This window comes from Aspergillus saccharolyticus (genome assembly GCF_003184585.1).
Source record: "Aspergillus saccharolyticus JOP 1030-1 unplaced genomic scaffold BP01scaffold_16, whole genome shotgun sequence".
NCBI lineage: Eukaryota > Fungi > Ascomycota > Eurotiomycetes > Eurotiales > Aspergillaceae > Aspergillus > Aspergillus saccharolyticus.
Genome location: NW_020290626.1, coordinates 440,965 through 460,616, shown reverse-complemented (window position 1 = coordinate 460,616; position 19,652 = coordinate 440,965). Strand labels below are relative to the sequence as shown.

Here is a 19,652-nt window from a genome sequence, read left to right as displayed (position 1 = left end):
ATTGGAAGAGCGGCGAGGTGGCGGTGGAGCATGTCGGGAGGGCGGAACGGGAGGGCGGAATCCCTTCAAACGTCCTTCATATCGCCGCTAACGGCGTTCTATCCAACTCTTTAAGTATACCAGTCATTTTCAAAATTCTTTGACGCACCATGGTATGGAAATATCCACGAATATCATTAAAATGTAACAGTAAAGTCATCCAGGTTCATATACATCATTCAAAAACACCCCACAACAAGAAATCGCCATGGCCCCGTCATATAACGCTTCCTGTCCCTGTCCTTAACCAGAATAGCCCAAACGAAGTATGAACAAACGAAGAATCAATTTCCTGACTGGAGTGTGTCTATCTGAGGTCCGCAGCAGTCAAGGCTTGGACCACACTGGTACCCTCGCTGAACCTCGTACGGAAAATACGATTGGCATTCTGGAACATACCATCCTTCAGCGACACCACGATAAACTGAGATCCATTGAAACGGGTCTTGATCAAGCGACCGATATTTTGTGTGTGTGACAGATCTAGAGCAGCGTCGACCTCGTCCAGAATGTACATTGGGGCCGGCTTGAATTGCAGTAGTGCCATTATCAATGAGAGAGCAATAAGAGATCTGCGCATGCGTTAGTTCTCCGGCTCGCAACGTAGTATCTCAGGAGCTTTTACGTACCTCTGTCCACCACTTAACTCTGTTAAACTCTGCTTCCAAACCTTACCCAGAGATACCTTCACTTCCAACCCATCTGTGATATCCTTGCCCTCTGGGGGATCCAACTTAGCGAAACTGCCCGGCAGAAGCTCGGAAAAGATTTGACCAAAATCGCCATTGACCTTAGTCCATGTCTTGTGAAGAGCCTCTTTCTTGTACTCATTCAGGTTGATGATAGTTTCCTCGATCTTTCGCTTATCTCGAATAACAGTCTTCATCATGTTCTTCAGAGCGGCCTCCTTCTTTTCCACGCTGTCAATCATGTTCATGACCTTAGGGTTGATCTTCTTCTTCATGCCCTGGGAGCGCTCCGTGAGGTTCCGCAGCGTCGACTTGCATTCAGCAATGTTGTGGTTCTTGAAGTCGTATGGCGTGTTGGTTCGTCCGAAATTATCTTTTTCATCCGCGATCCACTCATGCTCGTTTTCCATATGGGCAACCGTCTGCGCAGCCACCTGCTGGTCCTTCAGTAATTTCTCCAGCTGATGGCCTAGCTTCTGCATTTCTAAGCCGCCTTCGGTAATTTGTGAGCTCTTAGATTTCATCGCCGCCTCAAGTTCGTGTAGTTCGTTATCAAAGCCCGTCAGCCTGGCTCGTTCGTCCTCAAGCTGAGCCTGTGCGACGTCATGCGCATCCTATCAAATCTCTTAGCAAGACAGTTTTCTGTGGTTGAATTAGACGTTTGCCTACCTTGATCCGAGCCTGTTCTCTCTTCAATGACTGAACTTCCTCTATCTGAGCTTTCAAAGTGTTTTCGGCTTCGGAGCTCTGCTCCTCTGCGGCTGACAGGTCACTACCTACCTGCTCCAACTCTAGCCTTGAGTTCTGGAGCTCCTTCTGTAGGATTTTGGCAGAGTTGGAATTCTTGGCAAGCTTTTTTTTGAGAGAGTCTAGGGAAGCTTGCAGCTCCGCTAGCTTGCTATCTTTGTTGTCGTTGAATTCGCTCATATCTTTTTCGATTCGCTTGATATCCTTGGATGCTTCACTTTGTCGAGTCTTGGCGTCAGAGATATCCTTCTTCAGCTGCTCGATATTCGCTTTCATCTCTTCAACAGCTTGGATGATCTGATTTAAGTGAGCTTTAGTTCAGCCTGAATGTCACAATTGGGTGAATTCTTACGGTTGAAGACGAGTTACCACTAATCTGCTCCTCCGTGAGCTTGATCTCATGGGTCTTGAGGTCCAACTCCTGCTTGATCGTGCGAGCTGCGTCAAGCTTCTTCTTCTCCTTCCTCATAGTCTCTTCGAGGGTGATAAGGAGTCGCTCCTTGCTGCGGATTTCTCTGGTGATCTCATTTAATTTCCCGAGCGTTACAAGAACACCGCTAGAGTTTGGGGAGCTGCCACCAGACAAGGTGCCTGAAGGGTCATAAACGTCGCCCTCAAGTGTCACACTCTTGATGCGGACAGATGGATCAAAAGTAACACGCTTAGCCGTCTCGGCATCCTGGCAAATCAAGGTATTGCCAAAGACATAGTTCATGGCCGCCGTAACCTCATCATCGAATCCAATCAGAGACAAGGCAATATCTACCTTACCCGGGGCGATATTCTGAGCAGCGCCGATCTTCTCTGCGGAGGCCCTGAAAGATGAGATCTTGTTCAAAGGGATGATCGTCACACGCTTCTTAAGTCGGCCGTTCTTTAGAAGTTGCGTACCAGTCTCAGCCGAGTCGACGACAACATTGTACAAGCGTCCACCAGCGCAAATTTCCAGTGCAGTCGCGGCTTGAATCTTCTCCTTATCCAGGGTAAAAAGTTGCGCCACAAGACCCTTGACCTTCGAGCGATCGAAATGCGGGTAAGGATCGGCGTATTGGAAGTCGATGTTTGCGACCTTTCTTTGAAGCTCATCAGCTCTGCGGCGCAGCTCACGGATGTCCCTTTGTAGCTCCGCTTGTTCTTGGTTGAGCTCTTCTTCTCTACCTGGCTCATATCCCAGCCTAGTAAGTTCAGCCTCTAATTTCTTCGCTTGAGACCTCAAGCCTTCCAGTTCCTTGAGGAGACCAGAATTCTGCTCCTTCGCCTTCTGTGCCCTGGGCTCTTCCTCCTTAATTCTTTTTTCCAGATGCGCGATTTTTAATTTGGCCTGCTCCTGTCCTGTCGCAGCTGCGCTGGCACGATTGCGAGCATCCTGTAGCTGACCTTGGTAACCACTCTCCTGACCTTCTCTCGAAGCAACACCAGTCTGTAGCGTCTGAAGCAACTCTTCCTTTTGCTCCACCTCAGAGGTTTGGGCGTCAAGTTCTGCTTTCGCGGCGTTGAATTCGGCCTGTATTTTATCGTAAACCTTCTTTTTCTCCTTGAGGACCTTTTCCAGGTCGCTAACTGTTTTCTGGGAGTCTTTCATCTTCTCCTTCTCCTCGGCAATGCTGGCATTCTTGAGGTCGAAGACCGTTGCCAATCGAACGAGCTCGTGCGAGTTGGATTTGACTTCGTCTTCCAAGGCTTGAAACTTGCCGCCTTTCCGGAGCTCCTTATCCCGAGCGGCTTTGACCCTCTTAACATCATCCTCCAAGTGAGCGATCTCGCTCTTGAGCTTCGTTGCGCTGTCTTCGAGGTCCTGTACTCTCTGCTTCTTGTTCTCGCATTCCTCCCCTGTTACACGAAGCCGCTCGTTGCTCTTCAAATAGTCGTGAGCAACGACCAGTCTCGTCAGCCGCTCCAGATCATTCTGTGTCTGCTGGAAGTCCAGGAATGCTCGCTTCTCCGACCGGAGCTTCTCCAGCTTGGGCTCAATTTCCTCCTTGAGCAACTCTTCGATTTCGCGCAGCTTGAGCTCCTTTTTGCTCATCGTCTTCACGGCCTTCTCCCTTCGATCCTCGAACATGCGCGTACCCGCCGCTTCCTCGATCATCGACAAGATCTCAACCGCCTTCATGTTCAGCACCTTTGTGATCTTTCCCTGCATGATCAGGAAATTGGGGTTATTGATATTCAGCTGCACGCTCTGGAAAAGGTTCTGGACGGTCTGCTGCTGCGCCCGGTGGCCGTTGATGAGATATTTGCTCGTTCCGCCGAGGACAATTTGGCGCGTCACTGAGATCGTCGCATATTCTTCGAAGCCGATGGGCGACTTGGCCGTGTCGCGGTTGTCAAAGACGATGGTGACGCTGGCCTTGGTTACACCGGCCTGACCGCGCTTATAAATAAGATCCTGGAGATTCTGTGCGCGAACGGTGCTCATATTCGTGATACCAAGAACGAAACAAATGGCATCGAGGATGTTCGATTTTCCACTACCATTCAAGCCGGTGATAGAGTTGAAGGAATCGTCCCTAGACAACAAGTGGAAGAGGAGTCAGCTTCATTAGCACTATAAGCTTGCGGAATGACTGGTAGGTCCCTCAACGCCTCTGTAGCGCATACCATCCTGAGATAACCGTACGCACGGCGTACGATTTGAAGCCCTGTCGGGTAGTCAGTAAATCACATCTCACTTGCGGGCTGAATCAGTCCATCGGCGCGGAGAGACCCGACTCACGTCAATGATAATTTCTGTGATCCTCATGACTGCGACTCCAATTCTGCCCCATCAACTACAAGTTCGGGTGCATGGGAGATGAAGGGAGTGTCGTTTGCTGGTTTGGATCCGGGAACTGTTTTCGCGGGCGGTGTTTTCCCGGCGGGCAGCGTGTTTACTGTTTGCTACATTGGGTTTAGCCTAGGATGCTGATAATGTAATCATAGAGGGGTCATACACGTGATCAGTCAAAGATAGCCATGAGAAACACTAACCAATTAGATTACAGTGCGCCTCAACCAACAACTATACGTATTGTGGCGAGGTGAGTGCAGTAGGGCGCTTGAATGCGTAGTAAACAGTATCTCCCACACTGCCAGTAAATAAAAACAATTCTCAGCTTAATGCCACTCCTGGTTGTACCATAGCTTCTTCCTCCCCTTGTTGGCATCGGTGCAGCTTGACCCGCATCGAAGTTGATGGAGAAGACATTGAAAACTGCATGCGTTGATTGGCCTTAGCGAACCTTGTCCTATAATGAACAATCCACCTGAATCGGAAAGATATAGCTAGAAACAGCAGCTCGCTTATCTACTCCTAGTAAGGTCGACACTTTGACACTACAAGCCGTCAAGTCTATCGAGAGCATCCATATGCCCACGGTCTGTGCATGGGACTTGTGTACCTTCGAGACCCAAGCGCGGGAAGAGTAAGTAACCTGAACAACACCAAACTCACCCAATGGGTTCAAAAGGGACTCTATCATATTATGGGTGGCAAAGGCTAGCATAAAATCGTTTTGGCCATTTTTTTTAAGAGTGATACCATCCAATGTCAATTGATATCTGCGTAATCAGCCGGGACTAGCGAATACGAGCTTCATGGCATCATGACGTTTACCGTATGCATGCCTCAGAAGGGATCATTGTCGCCGAGCGATTCGACTACATCACATCGAAGGAAGCTGTCAAAACAATTGCATACAGAGCCAATACCATGCCTTGCTAGGATTTAATCCCTGCATACCGAGATCTGTCCCCCAAGGTGCTCCGGAGACATCTCGGAGACATTCCTATGCAAGCCCAGCAGCCAACAGCCACCAGCCAGAGTTAAGAAAGCTATAAAAGAACTATAAATGAACGCCCTCATGCGGGTCTATCAGTTGCTTCTTCCGAATGCCGCTCCATTCCGTGCATTCGTGTCGTCGTTGATGCCACCTATACATCTGAGTAATCACGGACTGACCCTTTCAGCAAACAATGGCCACCTCCCAGCCCAAGATCCAGAACATATCCTACCACACTCCGGAGTTCCTAGCCCGCTACTACATTGCTGAGAAGCTCACCGGTCCCTTCGTTGCACCTCTGATCACTCACTCGCGCATCAGCCAGCAACTCCAGTCCAATTCTCGTGTGATCCTGGACAATGCCTGCGGATTGGGTATAGTATCGAGCATCCTGAACCGCACGCTTGACGACAACGCCAAGAGCCGCTGGAGCTTGACATGTGGCGATCTGAACGAGACGATGATTGAATCCACTCGGAAACGTATTGCACTGGAGAAATGGCCCAATGCGGAAGCCAAGGTGGTGGATGCGCAAAGCACTAGCTTTCCAGATGAGTTTTTTAACGATGTTTTTGCGGCTTTTGGTAAGCTTTTGTTTTTCCGCCTCAGAGAAGAGGTAATGGCGTAAGAGGATGGTTGGAATAAAGCTTGGCTGACCTCGAGGTGTTGTTGTAGCATTTACCTTGTTCTCTGATCCAGAGGCAGCGATGGATGGTAAGTTGTGCTCGGTCTAGAGCTTCTGTCCCAAAGTATGCGAGGACGAGTCCTCTGATCTGCAGTTCGTCGCAACAGAATGCTACAGAATTCTAAAGCCTGGTGGAACGCTTGCGATTTCGACCTGGAAGAGCCGTATGTACCATTCCTTTCTAAAGAAGTCTTTACGTTGTCGTTACTGACTTCTCTTCGAAGCTACCTGGATGTCTCTGCTAAGGGCTGCGGTCACCGGCATGTCTGAGGACCTGAAGTTCCCAACCATTGAGGAGTTTCTGGCTATGCACAATGTGGGATGGGACTCGGAACCATTCGTTAAGTCACAACTCGTTAAGGCAGGGTTCAAGGAGGTTGAGGTGATCGCTGTGACGGAACCGATCCAGCTCCCGATTTCTGAATTTGTGGAGCTGTCGTCAAGTATGCTTAACATGGTTATAGAAAAGTGCTGGACTCAGGAACAGCGAGGACAGTACCAGACGGAAGCACCCGTGGCGGTGCAGAGGTATCTGGAGGAGCGATTCGCAGCAGATGGGCTAGTGAGGATGAATCCATCGGCTATCATCGCGACAGGGAGCAAGTGAGTAGGACTGGTGATCGTTCACTTATGATGCTCCAGTTTACCATATGGAATATGCAACTCATAGCCAATAAGAACTGAAATTCAGATCATGGGAGTCATTGTTCGAAGTAAAGGTATGTACTTAAGGTACTTCCCACAGAATGTAGAGACACCGGGTGCTATGCTAGTACTAGCAATCTTCAGATCGACCGTTTACGGGACAGTGCAGTGAGCCTAACACCGGTGCTGATCTCATCCCACCTCTGCACATGCTCCGTGCTCGACCTTTATGACCCGTGGTGCGGAAACCCGACACGCGCAAGCCCTCTGTTGGGATCCACACGGTTGTCTAGATCTTCATAGCGAAGGATAAATTCACGCTGCAGATCGCTCAATCAGTATAATGCTACGTCCAGATGAGACAGGCAAGATGGAGGGAACATACTCTGATCTTCTTCCAGCTAGTGGGATCCCACAAGAGGTAGACACCCCTTTCACTAACACCACGCTCCACGTCGACAGGGCCGGGATACGTCTCGTCACGAGTGAGCCAGCACCGCTCGATCTTGTGATATCTCCATTTCCGGCCCATTAGTTCCTCCGCTACAACCTCCTGCAAGACATCTCGCGGCATGCTGTAGAAAATGTAGAAAAGCGTCTCATCACTGAAGCTAGGAATCCTCGACTGCAGAGGTTGGACGTTGGCCACGCTATAGCATGAAGGGAGGGCGAAATCCTGCTCCAAAGGCGCGCCCGTCATGGACGCCACAAATGGTGAAGCGAATGACGTATGTAATGGTCTAGACGTGTCAGTCAGCATAATATTCACGGAGTGTTCAATGGTAAGCGTACTCTGGCTGATTTAAATCCAACCCTAATGTCATCAGATCCTGGCCTACTGCCAGACTGGAGACATCGGCGTTGTCACTATGAATCATGCGCAACAATCCTGCTAGCCCGAACTTGTCAAGTTCGCTCATTTCAGCGAAAGGCGACTGATCGGCTGTTGGTGCAGCCCCAGCAGATGCTTCCTTGGCCGTGGCTGGGAAGCCTGGCGGTCGCATGATTGTTGGTTGCTCGCTGTAACCAACAGAAGTAGACGCTACAGAACTGCTGACCTCCGGCTATATACTCATAAGAATAGTTCGAAGGGGATAATAGGGTGCCGGGTTGGGTACCTCTTTTTCCGAGCTAGGAAGCCTGCTAGAACCTTGATTCACCGGCGATCGCGAATTCTCGATTCCTAGAATGTGATCTTAGCGCTGCATGTGGTGCTCCTGCCTCTGCTGAGGCTTACCTGCTGAGCTTGCGTTCCCCGGAGACATAATCCTTTCTTGTCCGTTCATGGAGGTAGCGATCATGTTCCGACTTTGCGCAGTTTGGGACTGGGTGACTCCAGCAAAAGGCATACCACTGCTGTAGTTCCCAAGCCCCGTACCTTGCATCAGCGATCCTCGTCGGTCCTGACCTAGCTCCGCAGGCGCATTGCGTCCGAGCGGGGGAAATTCCTCGATATTGCCCGTCTGGGGTTGTCCGCCAGCGGTCAGTTGGCCACTGATACCTTGGCCACCGTTCCGGTAATCTTCCAAACGATTCGCAAATTGTGCGCCGGAGGGAAATACGTCATCATGTGCGGGTTGGGATTGTTGTTGAGGGTGCTGGGTTTGTGTTTGTGATGGTCGCGACGGCGCTTGCGATGTAGCATGTTGCGGTCTTTGAACAGGGGTCTGCTGCATAGCACGCTGGCTAGCATTTGCCCACACCATGTGGCTTGGATTTTGCGTCTGCGACTGCGGAGCCGCGCCGGAGAGCGAAGGGAAGTCCCTGTGAGGAGAGACAATAAATCTCAGCCAGAAGATCAACAGACATGCTTTCCTCTATGGGCCAGTTGATGAGTCAAACCCTGCGGGTTCTAAAGACACACTCACGAGAGATCCAGGGGCGTGGTCGGCTGAGATCCACTTAAGCTCTGAGCGAATGTGCCCATCGTCCCGATGCTGCGTTGTTGACTGCCTTGCATCCCTGGTGTTCCGCTTACGGGTAAGTTGAAGTTCCAGTTCGCTCCGCTCCCTACTCCGGCCACAATTGTCAGTTCGCGGGTGTATGCAACGCCCAATATCAGAAACAAATCGCACCAAGTTTGCCGTTCGGTAACCGCGCCGTTGCTAAAGCTGCGTTTCGAGCCTGTGCCTGTTGTTGTGCGGGGAAGCCGGCCATGCCTCGTAGGGGTTGTGGGCCTGTTCCTAGTGGTTGAAAGAGCGGTCAGCGACAAGCTCAAGGTCATCGCTAGCACATATCGACACCTTGCGACTGCTTCAAGTCGGGCCAGAAGGGTGTTGTGGGGATGCTGCTGCTAGGACTCGCGGTCGGCCATGGAGACCCATGAATAGACTTTTGCAACTGGATCCAACATCGAAAAGAGCTGTGGTTCCGTGCATCAGCGTCCTCTGGACCACCTACATGGTGGTTGGGAGGATGGGAGACACCACAATATCCAATGTCGAGGGCGTATGGGGCTGCTGTAGCAGGCCCGGCCATGACGACGACAAAGAAGGGTAGAAAAGACAAACCTGGCCTGTTCATTGTGCAGAAATTTGAGTGATCGACAGACTCTATGGAAAGCTTCGAGTCCGAGGCGCAAAACCAAGAAGACAATCAGTGCTTCAGCGTAACAGCGATAAGAAATCAAAGTGCAGCTAGGATCTCTACCCACACTGTTGCGCCGGTACTGGGAGGTGGAGTGGCTGCAACCGCGCGCTTCAATTGAATGCACAGACCAATCCATCACTAGCCGCCCGGATCACGAGACTCCAGAACACATCCTGGTCACGTTATCCCGTGAATTCACATAATCCGTAGATTCACATTCGACTGGTATAGAGTATAGTGAATGAATGGACAAGGAAACAAATGCTTTCAGGTGGGTGACAGAATAGGCTTGACAATTCTGCATCCAAGAAAAATGTATTAGTGCGTGCTAGGTAACTATGAACTATACATTTGCTAGCCTTCTCCAGGTTGAGTGAAGCAAGCCTTTACTTTTGAATTGCTGCTATATCTCCATGAAAAGTCTGCTACCCTTTCAGCTCAGTGGACATGGGATATTTGCTTGGCTCGCCCTATGGGCCGCCGATATTTAATGTTGCACAGAGTGCATCTTAAGGGCGGTGGTTGCACGTGATCTAGCCGCCCAAACTCCGCTCCGTAAGCTTTTGATCCCTCAGGGACCGCAGACCAGGCATATCGTGCAAGACATTTCTTCGACAACGAAGGCCGTTCTCCTCCTCTGATGCATCGCCAGTCACTTCTGCGTCTGGCTCGCCAGACCGGCGCTTTCCCTTTGGTTGAATTGCCTCCTCCATATCTCGCCCCGTCTCTCCATTTCTCTCTGCACCGGTCGCCGAACCAAGCCTCGAACTTTTCGTCCACAGCAGTTGCCGCGGGTCATGGACGTGATCTGAGCAAGTCTCGCGGTGTATCCGCCATCCACCGCACCGGTCCCAAATTCAAGCTGGGTGTATCAAAATACCAATTGCCCAAGCCCGTCGCTCGCGGTGAAGTCGCAAAGCGTCACCCGACCCCCGATCATGGACTCTGGGCGTTCTTCCCGAAGGACCGACAGGCTCTAAGCAGCCCGGAGTACGATGTCGCTCACGGTTTGTTTTCTCTTCTGTCTTCCTGGCCAATCGTCTGATGCAGGCTACTCACTTCCCGAATTATCAGGCCGCTCTTGGTCGATCCAGGAACTCCGCGAGAAATCATGGGACGACCTCCACGCTCTGTGGTGGGTCTGCGTCAAGGAGCGCAACCGTATAGCCACCTCCAACCTAGAGAGAGAGAGATTGAAGGCCGGTTATGGTGAATACGAAGCGACCGAGCGGGAGCGTATTGTACGTTCTGCCCCTTTGGGTTCTACCCTGCTATCATTGCTTTGCTCAGGTCGGATGCGGTTGATGCATGTTGATCGCGGCGTCAAGCCAAGTTCTTGCTGCGTTGCTCAGAAGTCTGAATAGTTTGCTAACCATTGACTGATTCGGAAAGGTTCGTCGCACGCAAAATGGCATCAAGCATGTCCTGCGGGAGAGATGGTACGCTTGGGAAGATGCTCAGAAGCTTTACAAGGATGGATATCGCCCGCAGTATGATGGCACTCCGGTTGCGTCTGAGCTCGAGACGGCGTCTGGAGAGCCCGAGAAGCCCGGCAAGGCGTAGTCCCATGAGATATGTCATTGAAAAGACACATTCAGGGCTCCATTTTCCTTAACCGACGTCTACCCTATGGGTCCTGTATTATTGTATGTAGTATAGTTTGCAACCTCCCCCTTATATGCATGCCTTAGCTTGCTTTACAATCTGCACTTCCGCTCGAACCATCACGAGCAAATGATTGTGAGCTCGTTGATTGACGCGTAGAGACCAGCCATTGGAGATGAAAATTGCCGATGGTTATTGCAGTAATCAAGCCATTAGGGCACCGGTATGAATAGTGTGTCACTAGTTGCAGGGGACGGGAGTTTAGTCACATCGGCCAGTCCAAGATAGACCGTCAATAGCAAGAGCAATAATTCTGATGACTCTTCGGACATTCTCGATGTGCTACGTTGTCCGACTGGGAAAAGGGGCAGGAGTTTCAGGAGGTCGCAGAAGGAGAACTTGGGAGAGGGGCTCATGATTAATCCGAAAGATTGATTAACTAACTTGGGTTCATGGTCCAAATGCATTGTTATTGAGTGCCTAACTATAGTATTCAAGTCGGACTGTAAGACTCAGGTCTAGTCTAAAAGGTGCAAAGTAACTCTTATAAGTTTAGTTTCAAGTCCAAAACATGATGATAGTCTCGCGTGAGTTAGGAGGAGGTCCAATTCACCTTGAACAGAAAAGCCAACGTTATTTGGCTTGGTGGAGCCTGGTGGGCGGGCGTCAAATAAAAACGGGTTCAAGAAAGTGATCGATGATCCGCGGGGGGGTGTCCCAAATCTACCCTGACGGGTCGGCCTCCTTTCGACGGACCTCCAGGCTTCCTCCTCTCTCCTTCTCCTCTCCTCCTCTTTCTTTTCGTTCCCTTTAAACTTACTGCTTCATAACTCTTCATCTTCTTCACCCACACCTACCCTATACAGTTATTGTCCATATTTATTTTATCCCCCTCATCACTCCTTTGGAGAATCATTTGCACATTGCCCGTTATCCCCTGCGTTATCTCACATCATGGATGAGATTGCCCCCGAGTATGATGTTGTGGTGCTCGGCACTGGTATGTTGCTACCCCGCCATTCCACCACTGCTACTCTGACCCCCCCTCGCAGGCTTGACTGAGTGTGTGCTGTCTGGGTAAGTTCTTTCTAGTGTTATTGGAATTATAGCAGTCACTTATTTGTGTCATAGTGTTTTGAGTGTCAAGGGAAACAAGGTGCTTCACATTGACCGCAATGACCACTACGGCGGGTAAGTTTGGGCAGCTCCCCGAAAGCTATCTCCCCACCACATTCGCCATCGTGACAACACCACTAACCATGCACTCAGCGAGGCTGCTTCTGTCAACATTGAGACCGTAAGTATTTGTGCTCATTTTTAGCACCATATCTGAGTGTCGCTAACGGCTCATTTTCACCTGGCAGCTTTTCAAGAAGTACGGCAACGTTCCTGCAGGCGAGGAGCCCTGGAAGAAGTATGGCCGCGTCAACGACTGGAACATTGACCTGGTTCCCAAGCTTTTGATGGCGAACGGCGAGTTGACCAACATTCTGGTCTCCACCGATGTCACGAGATACCTAGAGTTCAAGCAGATTGCGGGCAGCTACGTCCAGCAAGGAAAGGGTCCCAAGGCTACTGTCGCTAAGGTGCCCTCGGATGCCGGTGAAGCCCTGCGCTCTTCCCTCATGGGCATGTTCGAGAAGCGGAGAGCCAAGAAGTTCTTGGAGTGGGTTGGCGAATTCTCAGAGAGCGATCCCTCCACTCACAATGGTTCGCAGAATCTGGAACGTGTACTAAGTGATGACGCTAACAGGGTGTAGGCCTCGATATTAACCAATGCACGATGAAGGAAGTCTACGACAAATTTAGCTTGGAAGATAACACTCGCGACTTCATTGGTCACTCCATGGCTCTCTACCAATCCGATGAATACTTCCTCAAGCCCGGAGCCGCTCCCGAAACCATCAACCGCATCCGCTTGTATGTTAACTCCATGGCCCGTTACGGCAAGTCGCCATACATCTATCCCCTTTATGGCCTTGGTGAGCTTCCTCAAGGCTTCGCTCGTCTTTCTGCTATCTATGGCGGTACCTATATGCTTAACACCTCGGTTGATGAGGTTCTCTACGATGAGGGTGGCAAGGTGTCCGGAATTAAGGCCACTATGAAGGACCGTGACAACGAGGGTGATGCTATGAGCTTCACTACCAAAACGAAGAAGATTCTCGCCGACCCCTCGTACTTCCCTGGCAAGGTTCGCGTCACTGGCTACCTGCTCAAGGCCATCTGTATTCTCAACCACCCTATCGATAAGACCGACGGCAGCGACTCTCTACAGCTTATCATTCCCCAGTCGCAGGTCGGAAGGAAGCACGGTATGATCACTATCAATCTGTCCTAGGTTTGCAGGGTACTAAACATTTCCTAGATATCTACATTGCTATGGTCTCTTCGGCGCACAACGTCTGTCCTAAGGGCTACTACATCGCGATCGTCTCGACCATTGCCGAGAACGATGCCAACCACCATATCGAACTAGAGCCTGGATTCGAGCGCTTGGGTAAGATCGAAGAGACCTTCTTCGGCGCTCCTATCCCTCTCTACGAGCCCCTCGAGAGTGGTGAGAAGGATAACATCTTTATCTCCAAGAGCTACGATGCTACCTCCCACTTCGAGACCACAACGGGTAAGTCTTGCGTATCATGCCTTTCACGTGTTAAGAGTCCTTTTAACTAAAATTTGCATAGACGATGTCCGGGACATCTACCGTCGTGCCACGGGCGAAGAGCTGAAGGTTGAAGGTCTCCGGGAAGGTCAACAACTTGCGGAGGAGTAAATGTGCCTCCATCATTTGCATGTTAGGGTAAAGTAATTTTTCTTGTCGCTTCGGATGCGCTTTTTGACTTGAGCCATAATTCCTCTTGGACTTTCCTTCACGCTCATGAAACATACCACATACTCTCTTGGACACAGTCCGCTTCCTTGTCTCTAGCGTACCATATTATTATAGTAGGGACTTAGTGCATATGAACCTGGCTCGCAAGTGTATGGCATCTGTCTGTCCATAAGACTGTCTTGAAAACGGGCGCCATGAAGCTGTAGAGATGCTCTATATCAACGGTCACTGATAGTATATGAGGACCTGCCTAGCGGAAAAGTCTCAATGGTTGCGTAGGAAAGACCACATAATCACAGATAGTCTGTATAGCACATAAATCCTTCGTCCACGGTCACACCACAAGCATCTCCACCCCCCTCTTCCCTCTCTTTTTCATAGAGACGACCCGCCATCGATGTTGACTTTCTCGTGGTCCGCCACAATACAGACCTTGCCATCCTCCGCGCGACAGATCTCCGCCTTGATCAGAACCATCCGTTGCCCCATATTGACCATCTCGCAGACTATCCGCACCTCCGTCTCCACCGGCACGGGACGTATATAAGTCAAGTGGAGGTTTCGCGTGGTTCCCGCCGTCGAGAAATGACCGGGACTCGAGAGTGCCAGAGGCAGTACGGAGGTGAGGCAGTCCACTATGGTGGCCGCACATCCACCGTGCAGGTTGCCGGCGATATTGCACAGCTCCGGGACGATGGTGAAGAGATATGAGCATCGTGCGGGGGGACCGCGAGTCGCGGATTCGAAGCGGAGGTTGCAAGCTCCCGGGAAGTAGTCCCATGTCTTATTTGCCGTGAAAGGTTGCTTGTTAGTGGAAGAGGTGCCTCCAGGGAGTTCGGGGAGGAGGAGGAGGAAATATTGGTCGGTTCATGGACTACATTCAGATACATACTTTGGTGTCTGGGTCTAATGCAGGAGGGCCCGTGGATAATCTGTGGATATGACGCTCGAACTCGTCCAGTTCGTTGTAAACGCGCGTGGTGGGGATAAGCATTGTGTTCTATGAGAATGGTATGTCGTGGGTTTACTTTGGAAGCTGCAGGGCTTGGGCGAGAGTAGGCGCATATCTATAGTAAGCTGGGCTTGGCGCCGGTTGCTAAATTGCTGGACGGGAATAACCGAGGCTGGCGGCTGTTGTTACTGAGACTTGACTTTGTTAATTCATTGCATGCTCAGCCTCACCATTTGAGTTTGATTCTCATGGCAGGCTCTTCGATAGGTTTGATCTTAGTAAGTTCACGGCAGCTCTGATCTTACTTCTTCTCATGTCCATTGGTCCTTCCTGGTGGTAAGGTCCTTGATCCTGGTTGATTCTATTAGAACAATCTATATGTTTCTGAACATGCTCCTCAAGCCCGAGCTAAAGAACAAGATCGCATAAGAAGAATCGTTCAGAAATGTTTGCCCTATAGTTGAGTTGTGGTGAGAACTAGAGGGAAATTCATACCCGAACTTGAAACAAGGTCAAACCATCGAGAGTTTTTGCAGACCAAGATGCAGGAATCACTGGAAGTTGACCTGCTCTCTCTATACGGAGTAGTTCAATGCGTTCTCACATGACCGTGCGTCACGCTGGCTGCCTCAGGCCCAGACTCTCGCTCCCGAGAATGATTCTCCGCCCTGGGGAGCAACTCCCCATATGCTTGGTGCTCCTTGACACCATTTTCCTTACCGCGGCCTGAAGGTGATATTTCGCTCGTGACTGTATGAGAGTCAGGCACTCTAAGCATATTCGCATATTGCGCATTGTACCTCCCTAGACCACTTGTGCTCCTGTCGGTCGCCATTGGGAACATTCCCTTCTCCGCACCTTCACCCTTCCCTCCGCTTCGCGCCGATAAATAAAACTGCGCAACGACAAGTTACCAATTGGAGTCTACACACCTCCAATTGTGAGATGGGTTTACCGCCTAAAGCTCCCAGAATCGCAGCAGCTTAAGAAGGAATCTTCCCGCCTTTGTTTTCTTCGGGAGGCCCACGTTCGTCGATAATGAAGGACGCGCGCGCGAGCAAGAGGAGAAGAGTGTCAAATGTGCAAATTGTGGATGGAGACGGGGATACTGGGATGCGCGACAATGCTCTCGATACGGAGCCGAACCAGTCATCATCTACTCCGGGCGAAAATTCCGCCGCAGTGACCGAGATGGAGACACAAACCGTCGACGAGCAGCCGAAAGCATCAGTCTCAGCGCGATCAAAACGCCGACGATCCTCCCAAGGAAATATAGTGACAGAGGAGAGCACAAAAAAGAACAGCAAAGCTGAAGATGCTGTTGCCACAGAAACCCCCTCGAGAGCTGGAGTACGTTCCAGCGGTCGACGGCGAAAAGTCCCTCAGCGATATGGAGATGAGATCGTGGATACGCCTCGTGGCAAGGGTGCGGCGGCCTCGACACCGAAGCAGAACGGGTCAACTACGAGAGGCGCACGGAAAGCGAAATACGTGTCGCCGTCGGAAGATGACGGCGACGAGGAGGAGGAGGAGGAGGAGGAGGAGGAGGAAGAGGATGTCGAAGTATCCCCGGAGCCGCAGGCGCGGCGAACGCGGTCTGCCAGAGCTAAGAAGCCTCCGGTGCGCTTTGCGAATTCGGAGCAAAAAGATGCTTCTGCGAATAGCAGAGAGGAATCCAGGGAGCCCCCTAACCCAGACGACTATCAGGATGGACTCGAAGACCTTGTTTCCATGCAACTGCAGCAAGATCTTACCAACGATGAGCTGAATGGAATTGATCAGACGGCTACGCAGGACGGGCCACTTCCTGAATATGCTGAACGTTTTCAGACTATTGTCCAGACGGGCTTGACGGAAGAATTGCAACTACTCACTCGTGTTGTTCTCGATAAGCTAAATGGGAAGAAGAGAGTGCCTCTCAGAGGGCTGGAGACAGAATTCGACAAGGTCAACCAACTTGTTGAGCAGACGGTCTCGATTGGTGAAAGTAACTCGATGCTGCTTCTTGGATCGCGTGGAAGTGGGAAGACCGCTATCCTTGACGCTATCATCGCGGGGCTGAAGAAATCGCATAACAACGACTTCCACGTTGTTCGACTTAATGGCTTCCTGCACACGGACGACCGGCTGGCGCTCCGTGAGATGTGGCGTCAGCTTGGCCGCGAGACCAATACCGAAGACGACGCCGGCAAGGTCAGTAGCTATGCAGACACAATGGCAACTTTGTTGGCTCTCTTATCCCACCACGAGGAGCTCTTTGGTCCTTCATCAGACTTGGAGAAAGCGACCGCTGCGAAGTCGATTGTCATCATCCTGGATGAATTCGACCTGTTTGTTACACACCCACGCCAGACGCTACTGTACAATCTTTTCGACATTGCACAAGCGCGCAAGGCTCCAATTGCTGTATTGGGCCTGACGACCAAGGTGGAGGTGACTGAAATGCTGGAGAAACGTGTGAAGTCTCGCTTCAGTCACCGCTACGTCTACGTACCTCTTCCACGAAGCCTCGAGATATTTTCTGACATCTGCTTTGCGGCACTCAATATCGACGATGACGAGATCTCAGACCTACTGGACGATGCAGATCCTTCGGAGCAGGCTATTTCTAAAACCGAGAGCTGGAGTAAGCTCTTAACAGCATGGAAGATCTATCTCAAGGTTAATATTGCCCAATCAAGCACCCACCCTCCCAAACCATATATCCCACCAAGCTCCAGAACTAACCCGCGGTTAAACGGCAGAACTTATGGGTCGACGAGGCTTTCTCCGCGCACCTGCGCCGGATCTACTATCAAACTAAATCCGTAAAGGAGTTCTTCACCAGCGCTCTGATGGCCATCAGCGAGCTTCATCACAGCACTTACATCACCAATCCAAACAATAATAACAGCAACGGCCAAACAACCTCCCTCGCAATCCCCACCGCAATCACCTTCACTAGCCAAACGCTCTCCTGTCCCGACCCGGCGCCCTTACCCTTCGCACCCACCATCACCGCATCGGCCAGCCCATCCTCCCTCCCGCTCTCCCTCCTCCTAGCCGCCACCCGGCTTGCCGCCCTATACGACCCAGGCCTTGAGAGCGTCCAGACGCAAACCAACCTCGGACCCTTGGCCCTGTCCTTCCCCGCCGCTTACGCAGAGTATGTGCGCCTACTCACCTCGGCCAAAACCTCAGCCTCGGTGTCCGGCGCGGCCGTTACCCCCGGCCGAGTCTGGGACCGGGATGTCGCGCGCGAGGCGTGGGAAAAACTGGTCAGCTGGGGCCTCATCAGTCCCGTTGGGGGAGGCAGTGGGGGCACAACGGATGCGCGAATGTTCCGGGTGGAAACCAGCTTCGACGAAGTGGTTGAGATGGCTGGAACAGGGGGATCGTTGGGCCGATGGTGGCGCGATGGCTGACAAGAAAAGGGGAAAAATCAAAATCCTTTCCCCCTAGGATCTACCCTCTCTGCTCTTCTTCTCTTGCACAATAGAAAGCACTTTGTAAATGATACCCGCACTAGTCGAAAGGAAGTTTACGAGGCGCGCAAAGACAGACCCCAAGCTAGTTTCTTCTGGCTACATAGTACTAGTACAAATACACCATTGCTGTATATGGTTCAACGCTCAGGGTCTTTCCTGGTGTCTCCATGTCAGCAAAGCTATTACTTATTCCGGCTAGCCAGCTAGTCAAACAGGCCTGCCAGCCTGGCAAACCAGAACCCCATCTAGACATGCACGGTCCAGGTTTGGCTTGCGCGCTGTGCTGCACCACACTAAGAAACTGGGCCCGGTGAAGGATCAGCAACGGGGAGACAGCCGGGGAATTCCGGCTCTTCGGATGGGGTAAGCTATGTAGTAAGCTTAACAAGATAAGCAGAGTCAGACGTTGAGGGGAAAGAGGCGAATTTTTGTCCAAGTGTGTTCCAGGGAGAGGAAGAAAAAGCAACTTCATCGTATATTCTACAAACAGTAAGAAGTGAACTTATCAAAGCACGGTGTCACCTTAGCTCCGTCCCCCGCCATCCTGGATGCTGTACATGCTCGGGCGAGGGGAGAGGTAGAAAAGAGAGTAAGAGGGGGGGTTGCTCATCGCAACTGCACAGACACCAAGCCGGTCCAGGCCATGAACCCCTCTCTCACTTTTGTTCTCCCCGGACCCCGGAACCTGGACCCCACGCGAACGTAGGCTCACGCATTATCGGCTGACAGCATTGTGAAGTAAATGTTAGAGGTCAGAACTACTACTAGCGCCATGGAATACTGTAGATCCTGCCAAGAACAAACAGTCTGGTGAGAAGCGTGATCGTTGTCGCTGGCAATTGCGTTCTAAAACCATCGCTTGTTTGCGAATACGGCATGATATGCTGCATGCGTCCGCCTACGTTGGCGCGGAAGGTGTTGCTTCCCAGTCTAACGCTCCTCGCAAGGAATTCGAGAGTCCTTGATGTACCTTTTGTATGTGAGCCGTACGCTCGCTGGGATGTTGTGTAACGAAAGAACTGAGGACAGCGGTCATTATGCTCGAAGCCTGGACTACCTGTCACAGTCGGATGGCCAGGGCCCATGAATGACAGGGATTAAGAAACTTGCCAGATAGGCAGACATGAGCACTAATGTAAGTAGGGAGGTTTTATGAGTGGGAAGGTTGAACCGGTCACCATGCATGAAGGAATAATCGGCTTTGCCTGAAATGACTAGTAAGGTCGCATCCGGGCATTGTCGAGGTCAGAAATGCCCAAGAATGATTAGACTAAAAAGGACTGCTCCTTCACGGCTGTCGATGATTTGTTCGGCAGGGGTGCGAGATTGCTAGTGTGCGCATGTCAGACTCAGACGATGGTGATCTCAATCTGAGCTTCTCGGCTGTGCATTAGTGCAGCCACCTGGCTGTCCTCATGGCATGGCATGGCGTGGCAGGGCATGGCGTGGCATGAAGTAGTCTGAACCACTTGTGCGACCCAGCCCATGCGTCACCTTGCTGCAATCCGCAAGGGCTGCCTGATATCTTCGGAAGAGTCTGGGCTCCGACTGGGCTCCGACCAATAACAGCAGTAAGATTCTCTGATCGTCATGGCAGGATGGAATAGCTATTGGAGCTTAGAACGGATTAAGTAAAG

The 19,652-nt window shown here is 51.2% G+C and overlaps 7 protein-coding genes across 7 annotated transcripts; 4 read left to right on the top strand and 3 right to left on the bottom strand.

The window, feature by feature from the left end:
- Positions 1 to 122: 122 nt before the first annotated feature.
- BP01DRAFT_392098 (condensin subunit SMC2) lies at positions 123 to 4,281 on the bottom strand. Its single transcript, XM_025578122.1, has 6 exons — positions 4,192 to 4,281; positions 4,077 to 4,117; positions 1,828 to 3,985; positions 1,398 to 1,772; positions 669 to 1,342; positions 123 to 611 (listed from the first exon to the last, which is right to left on the bottom strand). The coding sequence occupies exons 1-6, from the start codon at positions 4,216 to 4,218 to the stop codon at positions 347 to 349; spliced, it is 3,540 nt and encodes a 1,179-aa protein (XP_025431135.1). The 5' UTR covers positions 4,219 to 4,281; the 3' UTR covers positions 123 to 346.
- Positions 4,282 to 5,350: 1,069 nt separating this feature from the next.
- On the top strand, positions 5,351 to 6,528 carry gtmA (gliotoxin thiomethyltransferase; the record flags this gene model as incomplete). Its single annotated transcript, XM_025573436.1, has 4 exons — positions 5,351 to 5,820; positions 5,912 to 5,950; positions 6,029 to 6,085; positions 6,146 to 6,528. Exons 1-4 carry the CDS (start codon positions 5,430 to 5,432, stop codon positions 6,526 to 6,528), a joined length of 870 nt encoding a protein of 289 aa, XP_025431134.1. The 5' UTR covers positions 5,351 to 5,429.
- A 132-nt stretch (positions 6,529 to 6,660) lies between these two features.
- On the bottom strand, positions 6,661 to 8,833 carry BP01DRAFT_55310 (NOT2 family protein). Its single transcript, XM_025579940.1, has 7 exons — positions 8,642 to 8,833; positions 8,435 to 8,576; positions 7,804 to 8,330; positions 7,685 to 7,749; positions 7,359 to 7,630; positions 6,952 to 7,306; positions 6,661 to 6,886 (listed from the first exon to the last, which is right to left on the bottom strand). Exons 1-7 carry the CDS (start codon positions 8,721 to 8,723, stop codon positions 6,794 to 6,796), a joined length of 1,536 nt encoding a protein of 511 aa, XP_025431133.1. The 5' UTR covers positions 8,724 to 8,833; the 3' UTR covers positions 6,661 to 6,793.
- A 902-nt stretch (positions 8,834 to 9,735) lies between these two features.
- mrpl4 (mitochondrial 54S ribosomal protein uL29m) lies at positions 9,736 to 10,840 on the top strand. Its single transcript, XM_025575114.1, has 3 exons — positions 9,736 to 10,162; positions 10,230 to 10,396; positions 10,548 to 10,840. The coding sequence occupies exons 1-3, from the start codon at positions 9,796 to 9,798 to the stop codon at positions 10,716 to 10,718; spliced, it is 705 nt and encodes a 234-aa protein (XP_025431132.1). The 5' UTR covers positions 9,736 to 9,795; the 3' UTR covers positions 10,719 to 10,840.
- Positions 10,841 to 11,587: 747 nt separating this feature from the next.
- BP01DRAFT_357087 (secretory pathway gdp dissociation inhibitor) lies at positions 11,588 to 13,786 on the top strand. The gene is made up of 8 exons (XM_025575113.1): positions 11,588 to 11,760; positions 11,813 to 11,837; positions 11,892 to 11,951; positions 12,030 to 12,057; positions 12,125 to 12,470; positions 12,521 to 13,075; positions 13,129 to 13,386; positions 13,448 to 13,786. The coding sequence occupies exons 1-8, from the start codon at positions 11,715 to 11,717 to the stop codon at positions 13,534 to 13,536; spliced, it is 1,407 nt and encodes a 468-aa protein (XP_025431131.1). The 5' UTR covers positions 11,588 to 11,714; the 3' UTR covers positions 13,537 to 13,786.
- A 38-nt stretch (positions 13,787 to 13,824) lies between these two features.
- BP01DRAFT_357086 (PaaI family thioesterase) lies at positions 13,825 to 14,628 on the bottom strand. Its single transcript, XM_025575112.1, has 2 exons — positions 14,489 to 14,628; positions 13,825 to 14,379 (listed from the first exon to the last, which is right to left on the bottom strand). The coding sequence occupies exons 1-2, from the start codon at positions 14,588 to 14,590 to the stop codon at positions 13,972 to 13,974; spliced, it is 510 nt and encodes a 169-aa protein (XP_025431130.1). The 5' UTR covers positions 14,591 to 14,628; the 3' UTR covers positions 13,825 to 13,971.
- A 609-nt stretch (positions 14,629 to 15,237) lies between these two features.
- BP01DRAFT_341254 (origin recognition complex subunit 4) lies at positions 15,238 to 18,087 on the top strand. Its single transcript, XM_025573435.1, has 2 exons — positions 15,238 to 17,209; positions 17,293 to 18,087. Exons 1-2 carry the CDS (start codon positions 15,587 to 15,589, stop codon positions 17,950 to 17,952), a joined length of 2,283 nt encoding a protein of 760 aa, XP_025431129.1. The 5' UTR covers positions 15,238 to 15,586; the 3' UTR covers positions 17,953 to 18,087.
- The last annotated feature ends 1,565 nt before the right edge of the window (positions 18,088 to 19,652 follow it).

Bases quoted from the DNA above. Each gene is read 5' to 3' on its own strand.
- BP01DRAFT_357086 (XM_025575112.1), bottom strand. From the start codon at position 14,590: ATGCTTATCCCCACCACGCGCGTTTACAACGAACTGGACGAGTTCGAG. The intron at 14,380-14,488 runs GTATGTATCTGA...ACGGCAAATAAG, and splicing joins CATTAGACCCAGACACCAAA to ACATGGGACTACTTCCCGGG.
- BP01DRAFT_341254 (XM_025573435.1), top strand. From the start codon at position 15,587: ATGAAGGACGCGCGCGCGAGCAAGAGGAGAAGAGTGTCAAATGTGCAA. The intron at 17,210-17,292 runs GTTAATATTGCC...GTTAAACGGCAG, and splicing joins CATGGAAGATCTATCTCAAG to AACTTATGGGTCGACGAGGC.
- BP01DRAFT_55310 (XM_025579940.1), bottom strand. From the start codon at position 8,723: ATGGCCGGCTTCCCCGCACAACAACAGGCACAGGCTCGAAACGCAGCT. The intron at 7,750-7,803 runs GTAAGCCTCAGC...ATCACATTCTAG, and splicing joins GGGGAACGCAAGCTCAGCAG to GAATCGAGAATTCGCGATCG. The intron at 6,887-6,951 runs GTATGTTCCCTC...AGCGATCTGCAG, and splicing joins CTAGCTGGAAGAAGATCAGA to CGTGAATTTATCCTTCGCTA.
- mrpl4 (XM_025575114.1), top strand. From the start codon at position 9,796: ATGCATCGCCAGTCACTTCTGCGTCTGGCTCGCCAGACCGGCGCTTTC. The intron at 10,163-10,229 runs GTTTGTTTTCTC...CCGAATTATCAG, and splicing joins GGAGTACGATGTCGCTCACG to GCCGCTCTTGGTCGATCCAG. The intron at 10,397-10,547 runs GTACGTTCTGCC...TGATTCGGAAAG, and splicing joins CGACCGAGCGGGAGCGTATT to GTTCGTCGCACGCAAAATGG.
- BP01DRAFT_357087 (XM_025575113.1), top strand. From the start codon at position 11,715: ATGGATGAGATTGCCCCCGAGTATGATGTTGTGGTGCTCGGCACTG. The intron at 11,838-11,891 runs GTAAGTTCTTTC...TTTGTGTCATAG, and splicing joins ACTGAGTGTGTGCTGTCTGG to TGTTTTGAGTGTCAAGGGAA. The intron at 11,952-12,029 runs GTAAGTTTGGGC...CCATGCACTCAG, and splicing joins CGCAATGACCACTACGGCGG to CGAGGCTGCTTCTGTCAACA.
- BP01DRAFT_392098 (XM_025578122.1), bottom strand. From the start codon at position 4,218: ATGAGGATCACAGAAATTATCATTGAC. The intron at 4,118-4,191 runs GTGAGTCGGGTC...ACTACCCGACAG, and splicing joins TCACAGAAATTATCATTGAC to GGCTTCAAATCGTACGCCGT. The intron at 3,986-4,076 runs GTATGCGCTACA...CTTGTTGTCTAG, and splicing joins CGTACGGTTATCTCAGGATG to GGACGATTCCTTCAACTCTA.